General features: G+C 41.1%; 1 protein-coding gene across 2 annotated transcripts in view; it reads right to left on the bottom strand.

Annotated features, from left to right (window-relative positions):
- Positions 1-22,432, bottom strand: part of LOC122127192 (protein FAM13A-like) — an 85,106-nt gene that overhangs the window by 46,266 nt on the left and 16,408 nt on the right. Inside the window, exons 2-4 of one of the 2 annotated variants that reach the window (XM_042701802.1) lie at positions 11,466-11,507; positions 9,073-9,252; positions 4,862-5,048 (exon numbers count right to left, since the gene is read on the bottom strand). In XM_042701802.1, coding sequence (XP_042557736.1) covers positions 4,862-5,048; positions 9,073-9,252; positions 11,466-11,507 — 409 coding nt within the window. The remainder of the gene's footprint in view (positions 1-4,861; positions 5,049-9,072; positions 9,253-11,465; positions 11,508-22,432) is intronic. The other variant, XM_042701803.1, reaches the window with a different exon arrangement.

Genomic DNA, 22,432 nt, shown 5'->3' with positions numbered 1-22,432 from the left:
CTTGAGGTTCTTTTGGCATTGGTCATTCTTTTTCTTAACCAGCTAGAGCCTAATTTATAATCTATCAAATTCTGACTCATGTAAATCCAGATCCACTATGACATAATTCATTTCGATAATTTTTAGGTGTCAGAAGGAAATGAATTTTAAAAACCACCCTCCTCATTTATGAATACAACCTTTAAATCTAAAAGGACCAAGGTTTGGCTAAAGCTAGTTTCAGACTGTGGGATTTATTTGCCATTTTTTTTCCCCTCCTCTCTCTGAGTTGGCATTGAGAGCCAGACTCAAAAACCTGTTTGACCACTGACTGAAACCCTTAAAAACACTTGGGGCCAAAACAAATTTGTCTTCTAAACCTGCAGAATGCTGACAAAGCCTTTGTAGAGGTCATGAAAGAAAACTGCTTTCTCTCCATAGACAAATATGTCACATGAAGGTCATGGTAGTGTAGCTAGTCAAAACAGGCTCATTAGTCTAACCTTGAGCCGCAAGGAAAGGTGAGTTAACAGAGTCTCATTAATAAGGGACCAATGGCAGATTTTAATTCCTTTTTAGACCTGCTTGTCCATTTGAGGTTTCCTTGCTTGAAACTCTTGCAGCAAATCCATTTCAAAAAGAATCCTGGCATCTCCAGGAGGTGCTGGCCGAGGTGGCCAGATGTCCTTCTAAATGCATCTGCTTTGCTTCAGTTATGGCGCAGCCCCGTGCTCAGCACCAGGTAGGTCCTGGCCCCTCTTCTTACTTAGATGACTTCTCTCTGGTGACATGTGAGAGGTGTGACTTCCAGACCTGGCAGCAGGGACATCCTTGGCTGCACGGAATCCCCTCTCTTTCTGAGAGCTGCAATATGGATAGAAACTACCAGAACATTCTGGAAGCTTCTTGCTGAAGATGGCAGACGTACAGCTGGCCTGGGTCCCTTGAAATACTGCAAGGAACATGCCCCTGCCCTGAAGGCCTGCTGTCACGTGGGATAGAACTTGTACTGTCTTTGGGACATTGAGTTTGTGGTCCTTCTGTGCTGTATGTTATCCCAAACAACATGGAACCGTTCAGACCCTTATAATTTTTTTTTTCCCCTAGCACGTACTCACTGAGTGCTGAAGCGTGCAGGGCACTGGGGGGTCATGATTAATAGTGAACCAGACAGATGTCTGGTCATACCATCCTCACTTCTGCTCCAACTACAGAGTGTGACACCTCACATTAAGTTTCATTTCTCTCATAATTCTGTGTGAATGGGAAGGCTTGCCATGAACCACCAAAATACAGAATTCAGAGGCCAAAGAGACCAACATATTCTAAGTATCACTATACCCTTGAAAGGCAAAAGAACCAAGTATTTGGGGACCCCCTCTCCCCACCCCTGCAGTCTCCAATGGGGCGGGGATACTAAGTCTGTAAGATGCTTGTTGAGGTCTATGTGACCTTCTCTTGTTTGGCCAGAAGGTCACTGTGAAGTTATTGCTCACAGCTTCTCCCATTTTCTCTTAAGAATGGCTTTTGCTCTCATCTCTCTACCAGCATTAATGATCACAAGAGAGCTCTACTTTGGGAATTCCAGTGGTCAAACTCAGGGTGAGCTACTGGCCCCATCCCTTCTGCTGGCCTCCCTTTCCCTTTGAGATACCTGGCGACTTGTCTTCTAAAACACCATCATTACTCATTTTCTTCTACTTCCTAGCTGTTCTTCTTCAATCTTCCCCTGTTGGTTTGTCATCTCTCCAGCCTCTACATGTTGCTATTGGCTTTTCTACCCATGCCCACCTCTATGGTTATCTCTTTCAATATTCTGGCATTCGGTAACATCTATGATAATGATAATGATGATGATGACAGTGATGATGATCATGATGATGGTGGCCACATCTGCATCTCTAGGCAAGATACTAGCCCATCCATTTACCCCTTAGATATTTCCTCTTAGATATCTAACAGGGACGCTCAATCTTGACATGTCTAAAACCAAACCTATGATATTATTTCTATGCCTTCCATGCGGCCAGTCTCAGCCAACTGGCCACACCAACCTTCTGTAAAGCCACTGAGAGGGCTGTCCCCTCTGCCTATAGTTCAAACCATCAACCCTAAACTAATTACTGCATGACATTCCTATCAGGTTTCTCTGCTTCTGCCACTCCCTCTTACTGACACATTTTAACTACTGTCTCCCTAGAACATTCCCCGGCTTCTCACTTCACCCACAGTGCAGGAGGAGTCCTTCCACTGACTGAGAGGACACATTTGATCTGTCGCCTTTCCTCCATCACGCTTTCACTCTGCCCTCTCGTCCCACTACAACTGTGTCCATGGCTCCTTAGAAATTCCAGATAATTTTGGGAAGGTGGCTCATGGTAGAGCGCTTGCCTTGCATGCATGAGGCCCTGGGTTCGATTCCTCAGCACCACATAAGCAAAATGAAAAAAGCCGGAAATGGCACTGTGGCTCAAGTGGTAGAGCGCTAGCCTTGAGCTGAAGAGCTGAGGGACAGCGTCCAGGCCCAGAGTTCAGGCCCCACGACCAGCAAAAAAAAAGAAAAGAAAAGAAAAAAAGAAATTCCAGATAAGTAATTGTGGTGTGTGTGTGTGTGTGTGTGTGTGTGTGTGTGTGTGTGTGTGTGTGTGTGTGTGTGTGAGATTGGGGGGGGGGGACTTTGGACCTATAGTCCCATCTATAGTGCTGCTTTTTATACTCAAGTGTCAAATTTTGGGGGTGATCTTCTTTAACCCTTGGATTATAACAGCATCCCCTGGCCCTCACAACTCCTATCTCTATGTTACTTGTCTTCTCACCAGTAGTAATCAGTTTCCCATATACTTTATGCTTGTCTTGGTTCTCTTGATGATTGTTTCTCTCGGTAGCGTGGATGTGCCAAGAAAGCAGACATCTTCACTTACTTTTCTCACTATTTGTTTCCCTAGAATCTAAAATACCTTCTGGCACAAAACAGGCATCTAATTATGTGCAATTTCTTTCCTCTCTTTCTTTCTTTTTTCTTTCTTTCTTTTTTTTGGGGGGGGGTCCGGTCATGGGGCCTGAACTCTGGGCCTAGGCACTGTCCCTCAGCTCTTCAGCTCAAGGCTAGTGCTCTACCACTGGAGCCACGCGTCACTTCTGGCTTTTTTCTTTTTGCTTATGTGGTGCTGAGGAATTGAACCCAGGGCCTCATGCATGCAAGGCAAGCGCTCTACCACTGAGCTACCTTCTCTCTTTCTTTATCCTTTTACTTTTCTTTTTTTCTGGCTACAGGCACAAATGTTTGGTTCGAGTGTGCTGGTGTTGAAATGGAATAGGGAAAGGTTTTGGAGGACAGCTGTGTAAAGTAGAATTAGAAGGTCAAAAATAAGTAAGAAGTTGAGGTGTGCAACTTTCAGAATGTTGTCTAATACCAGTCATTGTTATGTTCCTTTGCTTTCTTTGCCTTGTGGTGAGCTATGAAGACTAGATTTGGAAACACATGGAATTGGAGAATTAGGAAAGAGGTTATGAGAATATCTTCAATTTACTGAGCAGGAAGTTTTCCTGCTAAGTTGTGTTGGCATGGTTGAAGTTTATTCACTGTAACAAAGACAAGGCCCACTGAGCTCACCAATGTCCACACGTGACAAGCACAATCCTGGAATGCGGAAATTATTGGAGGGCCATACAGATCCTTTCACAGCAAACGGAAGCAGGATCTCTCATCCAAACACTTTTAAACAAAGTTCAGGCACACATTCTAACGAATAAATGTACTTGACTCCTAGTGGAAAAAGTTATTAATGGGTTAAGCTTATTAAGGGATTGAAACTAAGATGTACATTATTTTCAAACCATAAAACCAAGCTTCAGACTTTTGCCACATAAATCTCTTTGGCAAATAAACAAATCATAGGCCAAATAAGGAATTAATGAGATGGGTATCTGTGGCTCATGCTGTAATCCCAGCTACTCAGGAGGCTGAGATCTGAGGATCATGATTCAAAGCCAGCCTGGGCAGAAAAATCGGTGAGACAATTATCTACAATTAGCTACTAAAATGTTGGAAGTAGAGCCATAACCCAAGTGGCTGAGCATCAACCTTGAACAAAATAGTTAAAGACAGTATCCAGGCCCTGAGTTCAAGCTCTAGTACTGAAACACAGACACACATACACACACATGTGTACATACAAACACAGAATACATAAAGAACAGATACTATTAACATTTATTCTTTTGAATATTTATTCTCTGGGATAAAGGTGAAGTTCAGGGGCAGCACAAACGCTTAGCACAAGTTTGATTCCCCAGCACCACAAAACAATTACTTTTCCTCTCAAAAGAGGAATTAAATAATCAGTTTTCAAGTAAGTGTAATGACTCTAATGCTTACATTTGAGACTTGTATTAGACCTACTTCTGAGAAAGGTATTTGTGTCCATCTGTTCAAGACCAGTTTATTTCTAGAAATTAAATGTCAAAACATTTTTTTGAGGTAACCTAAATAGATTTTCTCCTAGATTCGTATTTATGTATATTTTACATAGTGAAAAATTGAGAATCTTTCCAGAGCACAGAGGAGCTGACAGAGGCTGCGAGGTGGGCGAATGAATGGGAAATGACATTGAACTTCCTGTGGCTGCAGCTAAAGTAGACCAGAGACTGTGCACCAAGCATGAGAATGGAGAGTTCCTTTGTAATTATATGCCAAATTCTAGTTCTGTTCTGTTAGCGAGTATCTCACCATTGTGCATTTTATTTTAAATCTAAAAGGAGTTAGAAGAAAGATTTTTGACTCTAATTTTCAGAGAAAGTGGAGCATAAATGAAGGAAATGAGTATTATTAAAAAGTTGTGCTAACTACAAGTAAAATAAAATTATCAATGTATGTTTTTACCTTGAGACCATCTTGATTTTCATTGAGCTCGGAAAGTTTGGAACTGGATTTCTGACGTTTAGGTCTGCTTCTTTCTCCAATACAATCAGAAGGATGTTCATGCAACTTTTCTGCCTCTTGAGTGTTCAAGATACACTCGTCAAAGCTGTTGAAGGCGGAAGGGATATTTTCTTTGTTGATGAGGCCCCTTAAATTGAAAGGGGGAAAAAAAGAGCTTAATTTTATTTCAAAGGGTGAAAGGGATGTTTGCTAATACTGCTGCTGTACCCTAGAGGACATCTGAAGAAAGACCCAGAAATTCCAGTTTGCTTCTTAGATGAGAATCTCAGTAGAGTATCCTTGTTGAGGCTGCCTGGGACCAAAGGAATCCCTTTAAAAGGCAAATTGTTCTTAGTGGCAAATTGTCAGGGGCCATGTTTCTACCAGGGAGCAGCTTTTGTCATTTTTCCAAAAGTAATTCATATTCAGATTGGGAGAAAGGTATACATGCATAATGAAATTTCCCACTGTGCATGGGAAAATCTATATGCTGCAGTGCTGGGGATGGGTATGTTAGACCACTGAGCAGCATCCACAGGCACATCGTCAAATGTAACTTTCAGTTTCATAAATTCATACAATTTATAAAGAAAAAAAGCCTCATCAGAATGTGAATATTGATTTTCCCCCATGATAAAGGGATTTTAGTAGAGGAAAAATGCATTCATATTTTTAAAAATCTCACGGAGGTAGATAATCTTGGTTAATGAAATCTACAGAATACCAAACAACTGAACTGAAATATGGATTTGTTATAGGGTTTTATCATGTAAGCCTATGAGAAACAGAAATGTCATAATTATTGTATTTAATCTATTGAATTAAGACAAAACTATGTATTTTAAATACTTCTGCAAGAGGTTTGAACAAATTTATATTGCTTACAAACTTTTTTTTTCTAAGCGTATCATGGAGCAAATTAAATTGTCAGCATAGCAACATAGCTTGGTGAGACGGAAATGACGGGGTTTGGGGGTTTCTCCCTGTGCGTTAAAGGCCCTCCCGAACCCCTAAGGCTGTGTCTTGAAATAAATGACTTTGAAAAAGTAAAAATAGATACCATATTTTACTGTCAGTTCAACCATCTCCCCAAATGAGATAGCATTAAATATTAATTCTGCAATCTAAATTCCTATCTTTAGGCTAGAATGGAGACAAAAAATTATACATTAAACACTATCATAATATTTTCCGAGTGATATTACATTTGGTCATTTTTTTAAAAATATAGCTCTGCTCTTATTTTCTACAACTTTGAATGTGGAAAGTATCTAGTGTGAATTAAACATATAAAAGGCTTCACGCACATGTATAAGGAATACCCGGAATACAGCTTAACTGCAGACAGAAGAGAACGCGACCCCCCCCCCCCACAGCCCCCCACTCTGTCCTTCACAGCCACAAATCCCACACAGGCAGACACCTCTCCTCCACACCCCCAGAGCCACCTTCCAAGGATGGCCGAGGGACCTTGCCTTAAGCTCAAAATTCCCCTGTTTTACTAATTCAATTCAGTCTTCTTGTCAGTCTTGGTATTTTTCCTGCCTACTGGAGTATGTGTCCAATTATGATTTGTAATTGAGGGCCTCTTAGGCATGAAAGCTATTATGGGCTGTGTCTCCGCACAGTTTCTGTGTTGAAGCACGAACACCCAAAGTGACTGTGTTGAGAGACAAGAGCTTTCAGAAAGTGAGTAAGGTTAAGCGAGCTCATTACGCTATATCCTCATCCACCCCGAGAGCCATCCTTAAGACAGAGAAGGCAAAAAAGCCTGAACACAGAAGAAAGGCTATCACCAAAGCCAAGGAGAGAGGACTGGCTAGAAACTAGGCCTGTGGCAGCTTAGCCTTGAACTTCCAGCCCCTGACTGTGAGAAAATGAACTTCTGTCTTTTAAGCAACCCAGTTAGCATATTTTGTTGTAGGAGCCCAAGTACACTAATACAAAAGCTAAAGTCTGTTGTTAAATATCAAGAGGAAAACTGAGCATGCTGGTGCATCCTGTAATCCCAGCTAACACAGGAAATGGAAGAGGAAGGCTCAAGAGGCCAGTGTGGGCAAGGTTAGTGACTAGACCCTAATCTCAAAAGAAACAATAACAACAAACACAAAAGGGTTGGAGGCACAATTCAAGAGGTAGAGGGCCTGCCTGGCATGGCTGAGGGCCTGGTTCGATCTATTTCACAACCTTTTGGAATCGTGAATGAATGGCTACATAAAACATCAAAATGAATACCACGGAACTGTGTCTGTGTGGAAGGAAAAGCTGCTTCCTGTTTGCATTCGTGGACCTCAGCCATGGTGTGTGTATGACTTGTGGAACAAATGTCAACTATTCTTCCCATAACATTGTCAGGATTCAATCATACTTGTAATTTAATTCGCCTTGAACTTAGACCTCTCGGCCTCTCCTTTTTAATTACCAAGCTCTTTTTTGTTTTTCAATTCCCCTTTCCCTTTTTTTCTTTTGCAGAATTGATATTTGAACTCAGGGCCTGATGCTTGCTACGGAGATGCTTTGCCACTCAAGCCCTCATCCTAACCCTTTTTGCTTTGGTTATTTCTTTTCAGATAGGGTCTGATGATTTTATCTGTGCAAACCTGAGAAAACAGTGCTCAAAATCTCTGACTCTTGAGTAGCTGGGATTATAGGTGTGTGCCACAAACCCACACCCAATTACCAGAAACTTATTTTCATGTTTTTTTTCTCCTTAAGGCTTCCACCTCACTCCTACATATATCTACATTTAATATCCTAATACTAAGAACTTTATTATCCTTCCAATGTAACCTGCTTTCTCTTTTAATTTGCAGTAGGAATTTAATATAATATTTATATAACAAAGAAACATTTGGGTCAACGATCTAGTTCATTTTGTTTTAGAAAATTCAAACCACTTTGACTTAAAAAATATTATTAAACCTGATGTGTTCATGTCTTAGCTACTTGGGAGGTTGAGATCGGGAAGGATCTCAGTTGAAGGCTAGTCTGGCAAAAAAAACCAAAAAACAACAACAACAACAAAAAACAAAAAATGAGCAAGATTCCCTCTCTCAACCAATAAGAAGCTGGGTTTATCCTAGCTACATATGAAGCATAAATAGGCTTGAGCAAACAGTAAGACTCTATACTAAAGAAAATTAACAACCAAAAAACCGGGCACTCGTGGCTCACGCTTGTAATCTTAGCTACTCTGGAGGCTGAGATCTGAGGATCATGGTTTGAAGCCAGCTCTGGAAGGAAACTGTGAGATTCTTATCTTCAATAAACTATTCAAAAAAGTCCAAAGTGGGGCAGTGGCTCAAGTGGTAGAGTACTCATCTTGAAAAAAAGAAGCTCAGGGACAATGCCCAGGTCCAGAGTTCAAGCCCCAGAACTGGCGAAGAAAACACACACACACACACACACACACACACACACACACACACACACACACACACACACACACACACGAGAGAGAGAGAGAGAGAGAGAGAGAGAGAAGAGAGAGAGAGACAGACAGACAGACAGAGACAGATAGAGACAGAGACAGACAGAGACAGAGACAGAGAGACAGAGAACAATGGAGCTGGGGACATGGCTCAAGTTCGTAGAAAGGGGAAATCTGCTGGTTAAAAAAAGAAAAAACTATTCTAGGGCTGGGAAGGTGGCTCAGTGGTAGAGCACTTGCCTTGCATGCATGAGGCCCTGGGTTCGATTCCTCAGCACCACATAAGCAAAAAGAAAAAAGCCGGAAGTGGCGCTGTGGCTCAAGTGGTAGAGCGCTGGCCTTGAGCTGAAGAGCTGAGGGACAGTGCCCAGGCCCAGAGTTCAGGCCCACGACTGGACCCAAAAAAACCCCCAAAAGTATTCTACTAGTCAACTGCCTCTAAACAGACACATGTCAATTTCCTCTTGCCATGCTTAAGATCTCTCTACATAGATTCAGAAGGAAGCCTGAGCTACCTTAAATCAGTAGTGGCTCCTTACAACATAGCAGACAACCAAATGGCACAGAGGCATCCTTTTAGTCACCTCTGACTCTCCAACGTGAGCTAAGCGTTTGGAATGGCCAACATGAAACGCTGAAAGGGACAAAGAGGCGGAACTATAACACAGTGGCTGCCTTAAGTGTGTATTTTAAATGAAAAAGAGAAAAACTCAAGCAAGAAGGAGAGAGGATGCTGACTTACTTCTCTCTACCATGTCGAACTTCATCCGGCTCCTTTGGCTGGCGTCTCCGTTGTCTGGAGGATGTGGAGGAAGGTACTGATGATATCCCAGACTCTGAGTCCTCTGAACTTTGACCTCCAGAGCTATTCACATCAAAAAGATGCTGCTCTACGGCTGACCGGATGGTTCTTTCCAAAAGTCTGGTTTAAAAAAATAGTAACCAAGAGTCAACTCAAGCCATCAGATTTCTCAAAGATTTACTTTAGAAGCAAATAATGCTTATGATTTTGGAAATACTTCTATTTCCAATGGAAAACCATTTGTGTGTCAGGAGTAAAGACAGAATAGTGACACATTTATCTAACCTTTTGGTATCATGAATTAAAGGAAAACAACCAATAGCACCCACCAACTTTTCAGCTGTGTTTCTCGCCTTTGTGAGTCTAGAATTGCTGAAATGTTCCCTGAAGTCCAGCCACTACTAGTCCAGCATTCAGGAAGTAAGGGCCATTTCATTTAAGCAGAATGAGAAAAGACATTTTTCTTCGCAGAATGATACCATACTTACTTTATAAAGCTAAGGTTTCTTCCAGATTTTGTACGAGCTCTGCAGCTCCACAGCATGATTTACAAAGCAAATTGGCAGAAGGATCTTAGGATTCCTACTATACATTTAGAATCCCTTTAAGATCAAATATATAGGAAATACTACATTGAAAAAAATGCAGCTCATCAGAACAATTAAACAGCATAGCAGCATTGTGTGATCTTTTCCAGCTTCTAGTCCATTAAACTGTGAATGTGGAAGACGAAAGCTGGATTCATGTAAACATCCAAAATGTATTTTTCAAGTTTTCAGGTAAGTACATAGGCTGGAGAGGATGTGCAGTAAGATAAAACAGGTGTTTTTAGATCTCTAGAACCTATTGGTGCATCTAGACCTTTTCTTTTTATCGCCACACTATTTAATTCTAAGTATGTTGTCATGGCAACTCTTTCATTTATATTGATCAAACCATGCTTTTCTTCATTTGAAAAGGAATAACATGTTTTCTAAATGCTTAGACAGACAAGTACCATTCTCTTAAATAACATGGGTTTTGAGAACTTAAAAACAAGTCAAGATTTCCCAAATGGAGTTTTAGAGGAAACTCTTCATTCAAGTTGTATTGAACATACTTTTAAGACAATGAACATAATGAGAGAGGTGGATATGATGGAGAAATGCATACAGCAGGAATGATTCTTCAGTCATTTGAAAAATACTTGGCTAGGGCCTAACACATGGCAGCTACCGTTCTTGGTGCTGGGAGACAGCAATGAGCATGGCAGACCAGGACTTGTGTTTAAGGAGCTGGCATTCTCCAGGGGCAAGGCGGAATGCACATGTCCAGTAATGTACCAGACAGTGGGACATCCTCTGAACCATCTGGCAAAGGCCGGAGCGTGAGTACGGTCATGGTTAGGGACTGATTCTCAGAAGGGATCAGATCTGAACAAGAAGCAAATGATGAGAGAGTCCCGGTCATGCTGAAGAAGAGCCAACAGAAATAAGCAGAAATAAGCAAGGCTTCGGCCAGCATATAGGATAATGAGCAATGTGGCTAGAGAGGCAGCGAAGGGCAAAAACTGGGGTTTGGATTTCATCTAAGTGGAAGCCTGAAGGAGGAGCCTAATAAAGTGTCAGGCCTAATAAACAGGGCACCCTCACTGCCCCGAGGGGAAAGGACTTGCTGCCATTGCTGATTTGCTTTTTCTTCTGCAACCAAGACTGGAAACCCTGAAGGACAGAGCTGAAAGCTCATTTGCTATTCCTCATCGATTTCCATGCTTGGCACGTTATAGGCAGTCAGAAAGTATAGGGTCAACCAAATGGACTAAGTAGGGAGAAAAGACATGGTCAGTACTTTAACCTTTAATTCCATGCCCAGTACAAGATATTGCCCAGAGTTCATTGACTATTAAACAATGGATATTATTAATTCATATCATTAATAACAGACATAATGATATCTTTTTGTAATGAAGAAAAAAAAATCCTGACCATGACAGGCATGGTGGTACATGTGTGTAATCTTAGCACATAGGAGGCTAAGGCAGGAGGATTGTAAATTCAAGGCCTGGACTATAAAGTGAGTTTAAGGCCAGCCTGGGCTACATAGTAAAACCTTGTCTTAAAGCAAGACAGAATAAAGCAAAGCTGCTAGTTTCAAATAGTGGAGGTGTCTGTAGTCCTATGCAAGCAGGAATATTTTCTTGTTCTCCCCTGTATACACAAGTAGCCTGAAAAAAAATCACTCATCATCTTGATCTTTTAAGACTATAAACCATTAGATTGCTTCGACTCTGTTTAACAAGTGGGAAAAGGCATTAAAAACTCTCCAAGCCCCCAAATGCAACTGAAATAACTTACTCTCCAGTGGTGGAAATATTGCTGGCCTGGGAAACATGAGCACTGTGAAAAAGAAACAAAGAGAACGAATGTGGGGTTAGATGAAGGACCGGAGATGGAGGAAGCCAGTGCCTCACGGGGGCCCAGGCTGGAAGAGCTAGCCAGGTCCTCAGTGACCCTCCCATGCTCCTTAGCCAGCCACTGCGGGATGCTCTGCGCCTCTCATTTCAGGAAACAGAGGCAGCCCTCGCTTCTTCCTGCACAGTGGCCACAGAAAATCATCTTTCATATCCTACAAGTGCTGCTGCCTACCTTCCTGCCATCTATTTGGATTTTCCCATTCTCCCCTGCCCAAATCCATCACCCCCTCTACTTTCACCCAACAGGCCAACAGAAGTATCTTTCTAGAATCCTGTCCTAACGTGGAGGACAGGAGCCACAAAGGGTAGCCAACAGGGAAGCAACATTGCAATATTGCAATATAGCTCTCAGCTACTTTTTCTTCCTATTATTTCCATCATGGAAATCTTCTCAAGCTCCATAATGGTAACCTTTCTGCTGCTGAGACATACACACTTCATTTACTTTCCCATTTTCTCCCAAGTCTGAATCTGTATGTGTGTGTGGTGTGTGTGTGTGTGTGTGTGTGTGTGTGTGTGCGCCAGAGTGAGGGCTTGAACTCAAGGCCTGGTTGCTGTCCCATGAGCGTTTGTGCTCACAGGTTGGCACTCTGCTACTCCTAGCTTTTCACTTGTTAATGGAAGACAAGAGTCACAGGGACTTTTCTGCCAGGGCTGGCTTTGAACCAGGATTTTCAAATCTCAGTTTCCTGAGTATCTGGAATTACAGGCGTGAGCTACTGGAGCACCATTACCGCTTGCATTTTTTTCAATGAATGAAAAAGTGACCAGCATAAGAGAGAGGGATGCAATCATTCACCAGCACCAGTGGACACCCATCAGAACTCATGCGTCCCATGCGTTTGTTCCTTTCGCATGGTCCTAAAGGGATCATTACTTTATCCATCCAGCTCTCTAAACAGCAACATTCAAAACTCAAGATTCAAAAGTTCCTATGCTTTCAAAACAATGGCTAAACATTGAGTAGACTTTAAGAAAAATCAACCTAGTTTTACCTGATAGTGGTCTTCTTTCTATTTTATTGAAGGAGGAATAGTGGTAATTGTCTCTCAGTAGCAATTTATACCATAAAAGCATACTATTTCAACACCTGAGGACATAATTTTGGGATGATCTGTCAGTTTTTTTCCCCCTATGTAAAAATGTCATCTCTTGCCAGGTGCCAGTGGTTTATGCCTGTAACCCTAGCGTTTTAGGAGGCTGAGGTCTGAGGATCACAATTTGAAGCCAGCCTGGGCACCAAAAGTCTCTGAGACTCATCTCCAATTAGCCAGCAAAAAAAGGTGGAAGTAGAGCTGTGTTCAAGTGGTACAGCATCAGCCCTGAGCAAAATAGGGACAGAGAACAAGCCCTGAATTCAAGCTCTAGTGCAGGCACACACACACACACACACACACACACACGCACACACACACACACACACACACACACACACACACACACCCCACATCTCTTTTCATTCAGATCTCTAAGCCTTTAGTGATGACTAGACCATTTCCATTTTCTTTCAGCACATCAAGCATAATAATCACTACATAAAGGGAGATCAAGGAATATACTGGATAATTTCCCTTAGAGATACAGCTCTGTCATGACCAGACAGGAAAGACACACAAAATCATGCTATTGTGTAAAGGGAAGCTCATTTGAAAGATCAATAAATCAGTGAATGAACAGACATCCTGCCTGGGGTAGACTTTCTATAGATTTTCTCACTCTGTTCACTCTGGCCCTGGGAGGTGGGCATTACTGTTTTCAGATGGAGGGTGAAAGCCGGAGTGACATGTTCTCAGCCAGCGAGCTAAGGCAGAGAAAAGCTGGGATCTGAACCAAGAGAGACTTTGCTCTGATCTTGAGCTGTTTATTTTTAACTTGTCAGTTCTGGTACTTGAACTCAGGGCCTGAGCATGGCCCCCTGAGCTTTTGCTCCAGGTTAGTGCTCTACCACCTGAGCCATAGTTTGGGCTTTTTTAGTAGTTTAGAGATAAGAATCTCATGGACTTTCTTGCCCTGACTGGCCTTGAACTGCGATCCTTAGACCTCAGCCTCCTGAATAGCTAGAATTACAGGAAAAGCCACTGGTGCCCAACTCAATCCTGAGTTCTTAATAGCCACATGGTACTGTCCCTCAACCCCTCCCTCCCTGGATGCATCTCTGTAGACAGACACCTGGGTTTAGTATTTTACTCTGCTTTTAATTACAATCCCTTCCCCTCTACTTCAGGATGCCTGTTATTTACCATGGTCCCCAGCCATAATTCCTCCACTAGTCCTTGTCCTTAATGGGAACAGGCAGTCCCTGCTTCTGATGTCTTGTGGCTCACCCTTCCTCTCTGTAAATCCAACACTGTGTAATTAACTCCTATACTCCACTTCTCAACTCCATTATGCAATCTTAGTTTGGGAAACAAGGGACCGATGGGGATAATGGCTGGGGGGGTGGGGGAACCAAGAATGGGGACAGATCTGCAGCTGCTGAGAAACACTCAAAGTGAAATCCGGAGCCAGTCAATCCCCAGGCGAACACATATAATTCTTCTCCCCCTTTAAATACTTTTCATCTATTTTTCTTTGTGCCTATTAAAGCAGAATGATATATTTGTTTGTTTGTTTGTTTTTCTAGAACAAATGGGCCTCCATGTACTGAGAAAGTTTCCTACCACTGAGCTGCAGCCCAAGCCCTAGTCTGACATTTTTATGTCTTTTTTTCCCTTCTTCTTTTTTTTTTAATCTCCTGTGTGGGAAGAGGCAAAGGAAAGGAAGGAAGAGACAAGAAATGGTAATAAACAACCAGGACTTCAGATTTTCTATCAAAGTGCTTTTCAAACCTCAGTGTGCAAGAAATCACCTAGAAACTTGGTGATAGTCATTCAGAGGGCACAGAAAAAGATTCTCCTCTTTTTCTTTTCTGTCAGTGCTGGGGATTGGACCCAGGGCCTCATAAATGCAAATCAGGTACCTTACTATAATGAGTTATAGGCTCAGAAGGAATCATATATAGTAATATATTATTATATTATTACATACGATATAATATTATATTGTTATATATTCATTAGTATTTAGAGCTTTGTACTTGCTAGGCAGGTATTCTGTGAGCCATACTTTCCTCTATTTTTGCTTATTTCAGATAGGTTGTTGTAGTTTGTCTGGAACTCAGACTACAATTCTTCTACCTATTCCCCTATGTCCCTCCTAGTTGGAATTTTTTGTTAAGAAGGCTGGGAAAGTGGCTCAGTGGTAGAGTGCTTGCCTTGCATGCATGAGGCCCTGAGTTTGATTCCTCAGCACCACATAAGCAGAAAAAGCCGGAAGTGGCGCTGTGGCTCAAGTGTAGAGTGCTAGCCTTGAGCTGAAGCACTGAGGGACAGCGCCCAGGCCCAGAGTTCAGGCCCATGACTGACAAAAAAAAAAAAAAAATATGGGGGGAGCTTTATAAATTTTGCCTCAGGCCATCCTTGAACTATAATTCTTCCAATCTCCACCTTCCAGGTAGCTGGTATTATAGCTACCATGCCGGGATTCTACATTTTTAGTAAATTCAATTGCTCTGGTAATCTTGTTGGTTTAAAGAATTTACTTTGAGTAACAAGTCTCTTTCCTAATACTTAGAACTAAAATTCTTTAAAACTTCTATAACTTAGATATCCCAATAGTTACCTAAACATATCCTCAATAATGACAGTATAATATGAAAAATTTCATGCTAACTTTACTGAATATAAGTCAGTACATTAAATTTTGTTTCACTGCTTAAAAGAAAAATGTCTGGAGCCATCTATATCAGCCAAAAATCCTTCCTTAGAATGTAAAAGTATATCATCTGTGTGCTGGTGGCTCACTCCTATAATCCTAGCTACTGAGAAAGCTGAGATCTGAGGATTACAGTTCAAAGTCAGGCCAAGAATAAAAACTCAGGAGACTCTTATGTCCAGTTAACCAGCAAAAATAGCTAGGTGGAAGTGTAGCTCAAGTGGTAGAGTGACAGCCATAAACAGAAAAGCTAAGCAAGAGCAAAATCCTCTAAATTCAAGCTCTAGTACCAGTACACACACAGATATATACACATTATCCAAAAAATTGATAATAAAATCAAATGGACTATATCCATTCAGGCTAGTATACTGGTTTCAGTTCAGATTTAAGATAAATTCATATTTTCATGTTTTGACTAGTACTGCAGAATGTGTAGCTTATGTAACTTCTCCATAATTTCATGGTTTCTGCTTAAAAAAACAACAACAACTATTTTTTATTGGGAATCAGAAAAGAGGCGGTTCTGGCCACAGGCAGGTTGCTGGCTAGCTTAGGCTGCTCAGGGTTAGATTCTTCCTACAGAAAATGAAAGGCTTAGCTAGGGATCTCTGTGGTTTTCATTTAGCTTTAAAAGTTTATGACACTCAGACCCAAATTTATTGCCCGAAAGTTTAAATCATTACAAAAGGCTATAACTACTTCTTTACTTTTATGATATTAGATCAGTCAACCTCATGGTTCATTAGACACCCAAATGGTTTTGGTTAGGTGAACAAATCTTCTCCATGATTTTGTGGGATGTGTTCAACAATTCACCAATAAGAAGAAAATTTCCTACAGTACTAAAGACTACCGTTCTCACAGTTCTCATGGCTACAAGTCTCTGACTCTGAGAGAAAATTCTAAGACACTGAAACAATGATAGTCTTCTTCATCTATGTATAGTTTGTTTCTTTATCTTTGATGATACATTTTTGTCAGAGCCCTTTGATTGACTAGCTAAGAAGATGCTTATGAATTATACACACACATGAGGGTGAATCTCTTTCTAATGCTGAGACAGCAAGTATTGAAACCAAGTGACATCAGTTTCTGGGCTAACCCCAGTGTTATGGTCAATACCATCTCTCCAACCTACTGTTCAGCCATCTTTAGTTTGTCTTTATATCCATTAGCAAAACCTGAACTACATTTCCTTAAGCCAATTATGCTCAGCAGTATTAGTCTGTAAAATTTGCATGTGATAAGATGCACAGATGCCTGTTGACAAGTGATTCTTTAATTAGATCTCTTGATTTGAACTAAAGCATACATCTGAAAAGAAAAAGAGAAGTTTCAAGCCTATTAAAAAAAAGACATCTTGCAAAAGCATGCATTCTGGGTTCTCTTATTTCAGTACATTTTCTGTGGCTTGTCTATTCCTGCCTGTAAAATATTACTGTCTTAATCAAAACCATGAGGCCTAACAGATTACCAGTTCTCTCCAGTATATAACATTTACATATGCTTATTTATTTTTCTTAATAATGATTAAGGATTGAAAGGACAATTATATGGTGTTTGTTTAAGCCTAAGGATGAAGATCACAAAACTAATAATCAAGAAAGCATTTAACATTCCCTAGTGTTTTTGTGTCTTGTCGTAATACCGAGAGTTGATGTGTAGTGTCAACCACGGAGGAAGGTGACCGAAGCATTATTAACTTGCAATTGTATCATAGCTCTCTGAAAGCTTAATATTTTAGTTCACTTTTTCAGAGTGTCATACATTAAAACGAATTCACCCACTCTTCAATATTCCTTTTGACTTAACCTGTAGTTTTGCTTATCTTAAGCAGGGGGTTAATGGAGCACTTCTAGGTATTTAAACTTGATAATAGTTGTATCATCTTGTGGTTGGTGTTAGAAACTTTTTGGATCTATTTTGGCTTCAATATACTAGAATGTAAATTAAAAATAATACAAACAGTCTATGGATATTACTAATCTACTTTCTCTAAATTCACGTCTTGTTCTTTTAAATATGAGGCCTGATGTGAAAGAGAAAAGTTACTCTTTATGGATATGATCTTAATATTAAATTTTAATATTAAAAATGTTCTTCCAGGGATGGGAATGTGGCATAGTGGTAGAGTGTTTGCCTAGCATGCATGAAGCCATGGGTTTGATTTCTCAGTACCACATAAAAAGCCAGAAGTAGTGCTGTGGCTCAAGTGGTAAAGTGCTAGCCTTAAGCAAACAAAGCTCAGGGACAGTGTCCAGAGTTCAAGCCTCAGGACTAGCAAAAAAAATGTTCTTTTAATAAATAAAAGATAGCCCATTATAACGTAAGCATACTCATCCCACATACTACTTCTTTTACAACTTTATTACAGTTTTGAGTTTTACATATTTAGCATGTACTTTTGCATAAAAAGGAATTTAGAGAGTTTTTTGTTTTAATACTAGGTCTTTATTAAGCAAAATTATGAAAAATAATGGATACTTCTTAAGGATACTGTACCCATTTTACAGATAGGAATTTGTGGCTCAGAGTTCAATGACCCACTTGAGTATACAAATGACTGCTTCTATGTAGTCCCTCAGTTCCTGGTTGGCCACAGAATGAACAACAGAACAATCTATAAAGGTGCACTTGTTTGGTTCAATGTATTGACTAAGCTGGAGATCAGAGGGAAAAAACACAACAATTGTAGTTGTTTTTGAACACTTGAAAGCACACATTAAATCCAATAATCTCCCTGTTTTTTTGGCTCTTTCTCCAATGTTTTTGTTAGATGATCCTCAAAAGGATCCTTTCTCCCCACCATTCTTCCGCATTCTAGTCCTCAGGATAATGAAATAAGGAAGCTGATGGGGTCAGAGAGGTGAAAAGATCCACAGCTCAGCTCTGGATGGTTCAGATCAGGTTCTACTCAGCTGCAGGAGTGTCACTTGCTCCTCCTGGTCGGTTAGTGCAGGAGACAAAGGAAAGAATGAAAAGTTGTTTATTTTTTCCCTCTCTTTCCCTTTGGGATCCTCATTGGCACCCATTTATATTGCTTCGATGGTAAAACATGAAATCAGCAAGGTAGAAATACATTTCTCAATGTGGAGCCTTAGATGCGACTTTCTTTCTTATTGCTGTAGAGCTGGTCCTAGGTGATCTTTATTATTGGGGTTTGAACTCAGGGCTCCGTACTAGCTAGGCTAATGAGATCCACAAAGCCATCTCTTCATTGTTGGGATTACAAGGAAATGCCACTGTATCCAGCATCTTTCTTCTCTCTCTCTCTCTCTTTTTTTTTTTTTTTTGCCAAGACTGGCCTGGCATCCTGATCCTCCATTTTCAGCCTCCTACCTCCTTTGTGTGATAGGTGCACAATGCTGTGCCCAGCTTTGGGCCAGAAAGGGGGTTTCCTGAACTTTTCTGTGTGGGCTTGTCTCAAACAATAATCCTTCCATTTCAGCCTCCCATGTAGCTAGGATTTCAAGCACAAGCTATGGGTTCCCAATTTAGTTTCTTGGCTTTTATAGCACTGTTGCAATTTCAGTGGGAAGCTGAGAGTAACTTTACTAGGCAAAGGTGACATGAAATCTCTAAGAATGTCCACATACCTAGTTGTTTCTTCATCATGGTGAAAAATCAAGTAGCTACTTAATAAATTGCCTGCTTGTTTGTTCTGCTCATTAGCAGCCTTGCATACTAAACTCCCATTTTTTCCCCTCCTACATAATAATGAGTAGCTTTTACTTCAAGAAGTTGTTTTGGAAAACAGACCTTTTTAAAGGACAAACCCAACTTATTTCAAATTAATATTAATGAAATCATGATATAATTGTAAACATAAACCTTGGCATAAGTTGTGTGGAAACATACTTTCCCTCACAAAGCTATCAAACGATGCTTTCAAAAGTTTTCTACATATCAAGATAAGAGTGGTATGATATAGTTTCCAGTTCCCCATTTAGCATTAGGGGTGTGTGTGTGTGTGTGCGTGTGCATGTGTGTGTGTGTGTGTGTGTGTGTGGTATGGTTCTCAGGATTGCACTCAGGGCCAGTGCAACCTAGGCAAATATTGTATCATAGCTCTTTACCAAGAGCCACAGGTAGATGTTTAATTTGAATTCATCTAAAGCTAAAACTTGAACTCAACATAAACTCTATAGTTAAGAGACTTTTGTAAGGCTGATGAGTCCTATGTGCTAGCAATTACAAATGGACAAAATCCTAAGGAATGATTTGGTATATCAAAAAGCTAACTTGGAAATGAGTCTGTCGAGAATATTAGAAAGCAGATGAAATATTGAACCTGACCCTAAGCAATTCCAGATCAGCTAGAGTAGTAATTTAGCTTTATTTGTGCCATATTTAAACTTGGGGAAAGTCTAAAGAAGACTGTCAACTCCAGGGCTGTGTTGGAGTATCAAGTGAGAACACAGACTCAAGGAAGTCCAGTGTCCTTGTCAGAGGACCTATCATCAATGAGCCCGTGAGAGCCACATGAGTAAGACTGATTACCTGTATTACAGCCCCTAATGAACATCTTTAGGCTCTTGATAGCACAGGCGGACATAGCTAGATGAGCTAGAGGTACAACGCAGGGATATGTAGAGAGGGAGTTCAAGGGTTGAAAGGGGGACAGGATGAGACAGGGCAGGCCTTTGCCACAGCAGCTTGAAGATTAGTGTAGGTGAGAGAGACAGGAGTAGGCAGAGATGAGATAAACAGACAGTGGAGATGAGACATCCCTGAAACCCAGGCCCAGGTTTGTAGACACTGAAGACTCAGACACATGGAAGTAGAGCCAGCAACAGAACCCAGACAGACCTGTCCAGATGCCAGACAGCAACAGGCCAAGTGTGCCTGGAAGAGCACCCAGAGCAAGATGCTTTGATGCTGACTGGAGCCACTGGGGTGGGGTCTCCTGTTCCTGGCTTCCAGCCTAGAACATGAAAGAGCCCAGGGTATAGACATCACTGCCAAGAACACCCTTCACCTGAAGTGTGCAGGTGCAGGTTTGTTTTTGCTCCAGTATCACCAAAGAGTTGACCCAAGCAAGTCCCTTTCCCTTCATTTCCCCAGCGATTTCCACAGGACTGGCTAATCCCTTCCCAACAATGTGGAAAATAATGACACCTACTGTTTGAGTTACGGTACCTGTGACTGTGACACACTTGACAGGCTGTTGGCACGTGTTAATGAGCAGCTACTATTTCCTTCCTGTTCACAGAAAGACAAATGGCTCTCTGTTGAGTTAGGTTAGATTAGAGAAGCATGCAATTAGAAATGACAGACTTGTTATCACAGAAGATCGTTGATTTAGAGTAAAAATGTAGGTAGGTCCTGATCTACAAAACTCCAGCTTGTTCCAGGACTGAAGGCCACTGAGATACACAGGAGATAAACCTGTCATTGAGACATGAGTGTTATGAGAATATCAAGCTCCAGAAATGGAAATTCTACCAAAAATGGAGATCGCTGGGCAGATAGATAGATAGATAATTTGTGCTGGTCATTGGGCTTGAACTCAAGGTCTGAGCACTATCCCTGAGCTTTGTTTTACTCAAGACTGGCCCCTTACTGCTTGAGCTTTAATGGTTAATTGGAAATAAGAGTCTCACAGACTTTCTTGCCCTAGCTGGCTTCGTACTGAGATCCTCAGATCTCAGCTTCCTAAGCAGCTAAGAGTACAGGTATGAGCCACGGCTGGAAATTCTATTTTATTGTAATGGTTAAGAGAACATCGAGTTACAGATAGGAAAATTCTATCTAAACCCTATGAGAGGAACAAAAGTGAGGAATGGAGTAGCCTCTTTTGGTTCCTGCTCCTGTGTGTCTACCTTCCTAGTCACAACAAAGACCCCGGACCTTCACTGGTGTGAAGCCTCTTCACAGGCTACCTGGCATGGCTCATCTCGGGCAGGTTTACTTTTGTGGATCATTTACTCTCCTTCCTGGGGACTGGAGGCTGCTTTGTTCTAGCTTCTTTCATCTGTTCTGATCTTGTTTCCCTAAGGACTGACCACTTACTGGGCTGTAGCCACCAAGCCAAACCCCCCAACTACTGAGCAGCATCTATGCGTGGCCCGCTGCCCATCCGCCCTGTGCAGCTGCCTAGGTGTGGACCTACTTCTGGTGAACGCCCAGCTTAGCAGATGTGTCTCATGTCTCGACTAAAAACTGACCAATCGACACTTTCCAAATACAACAGATAATAGTCTATATCCAGGATTCCTAGTCAGCAGAGAACAGCTTTCAATGGGCCAGCTCTTTTCGCTCTCAAAAATGTATTAGTAATATCTGGAGTTTAAAAGGGCCAGTGTAATGTTCTTTACCATGTTAATAAATCGCTAAGGAATGCATGGGGTTTGTAATAGCCCCCTTTCTGAGCACTTGCATTAATGAAAAAGCACCCCTTAGTACAAATATCCAGCATCTGAAAAGAATTCCTCCTGGCAAATTCGCCTTTCCCTATTGTAAATGTGGGCTAGAATTCAAATTCATTCTTTTTTTTCTCTCTTAATTTCATAACATTTTAGTTTTTATGACTCAACACTGAAAAGGTCAAATAGCTTCTATTGAAGCTTCAGTAAATATTAATTTTGTTTCAATCTTTATTTTGCTTTCATTCTACAAGTACAGAATTTCTTTCCTAAAGACTACATTATTAGTTAAGTGTTACAGTTTAGATAACCCCAAAAACTTTTGCACTATAAAACACCATGATGTGACTCCGAAGACAAACGGACTTTTCCCCAGCCACCTTAAAGGTGATGAAAGATGTAAAACACAGATAGATGCTATTGCTTAGAGGAAATCAGCAAGTCAGAGAAAGAGCCCCGATTGCCACAATTCAGGACTAATGGTTTCCTGTGCTGTTAAAACTTAATTTCCACCATTAAGCTATAAGCATGGGTGTGGTAGTTACGTAGTGAATGCCAGAGTCACTGTGGGTCAACACAACAGCTCCATGTGTTCACTGTAATTGCAGAGCTGATATAGCCTAGGAACCAGAATATGCTGACTTGGTTGGCAGGATATCAGAACTTAAGAAAAACAGACCACCATGTTGTCTCAAACTGAAACCTCAAATGTTCTCGTTCTTCCCAC

This window comes from Dipodomys spectabilis, unplaced genomic scaffold (assembly GCF_019054845.1).
Source record: "Dipodomys spectabilis isolate Male_0828 unplaced genomic scaffold, ASM1905484v1 ptg000297l, whole genome shotgun sequence".
In the NCBI taxonomy this organism is placed as follows: domain Eukaryota; kingdom Metazoa; phylum Chordata; class Mammalia; order Rodentia; family Heteromyidae; genus Dipodomys; species Dipodomys spectabilis.
Note: the sequence above shows the minus strand (reverse complement) of the source record. Positions and strands in the feature narration are given on the sequence as shown.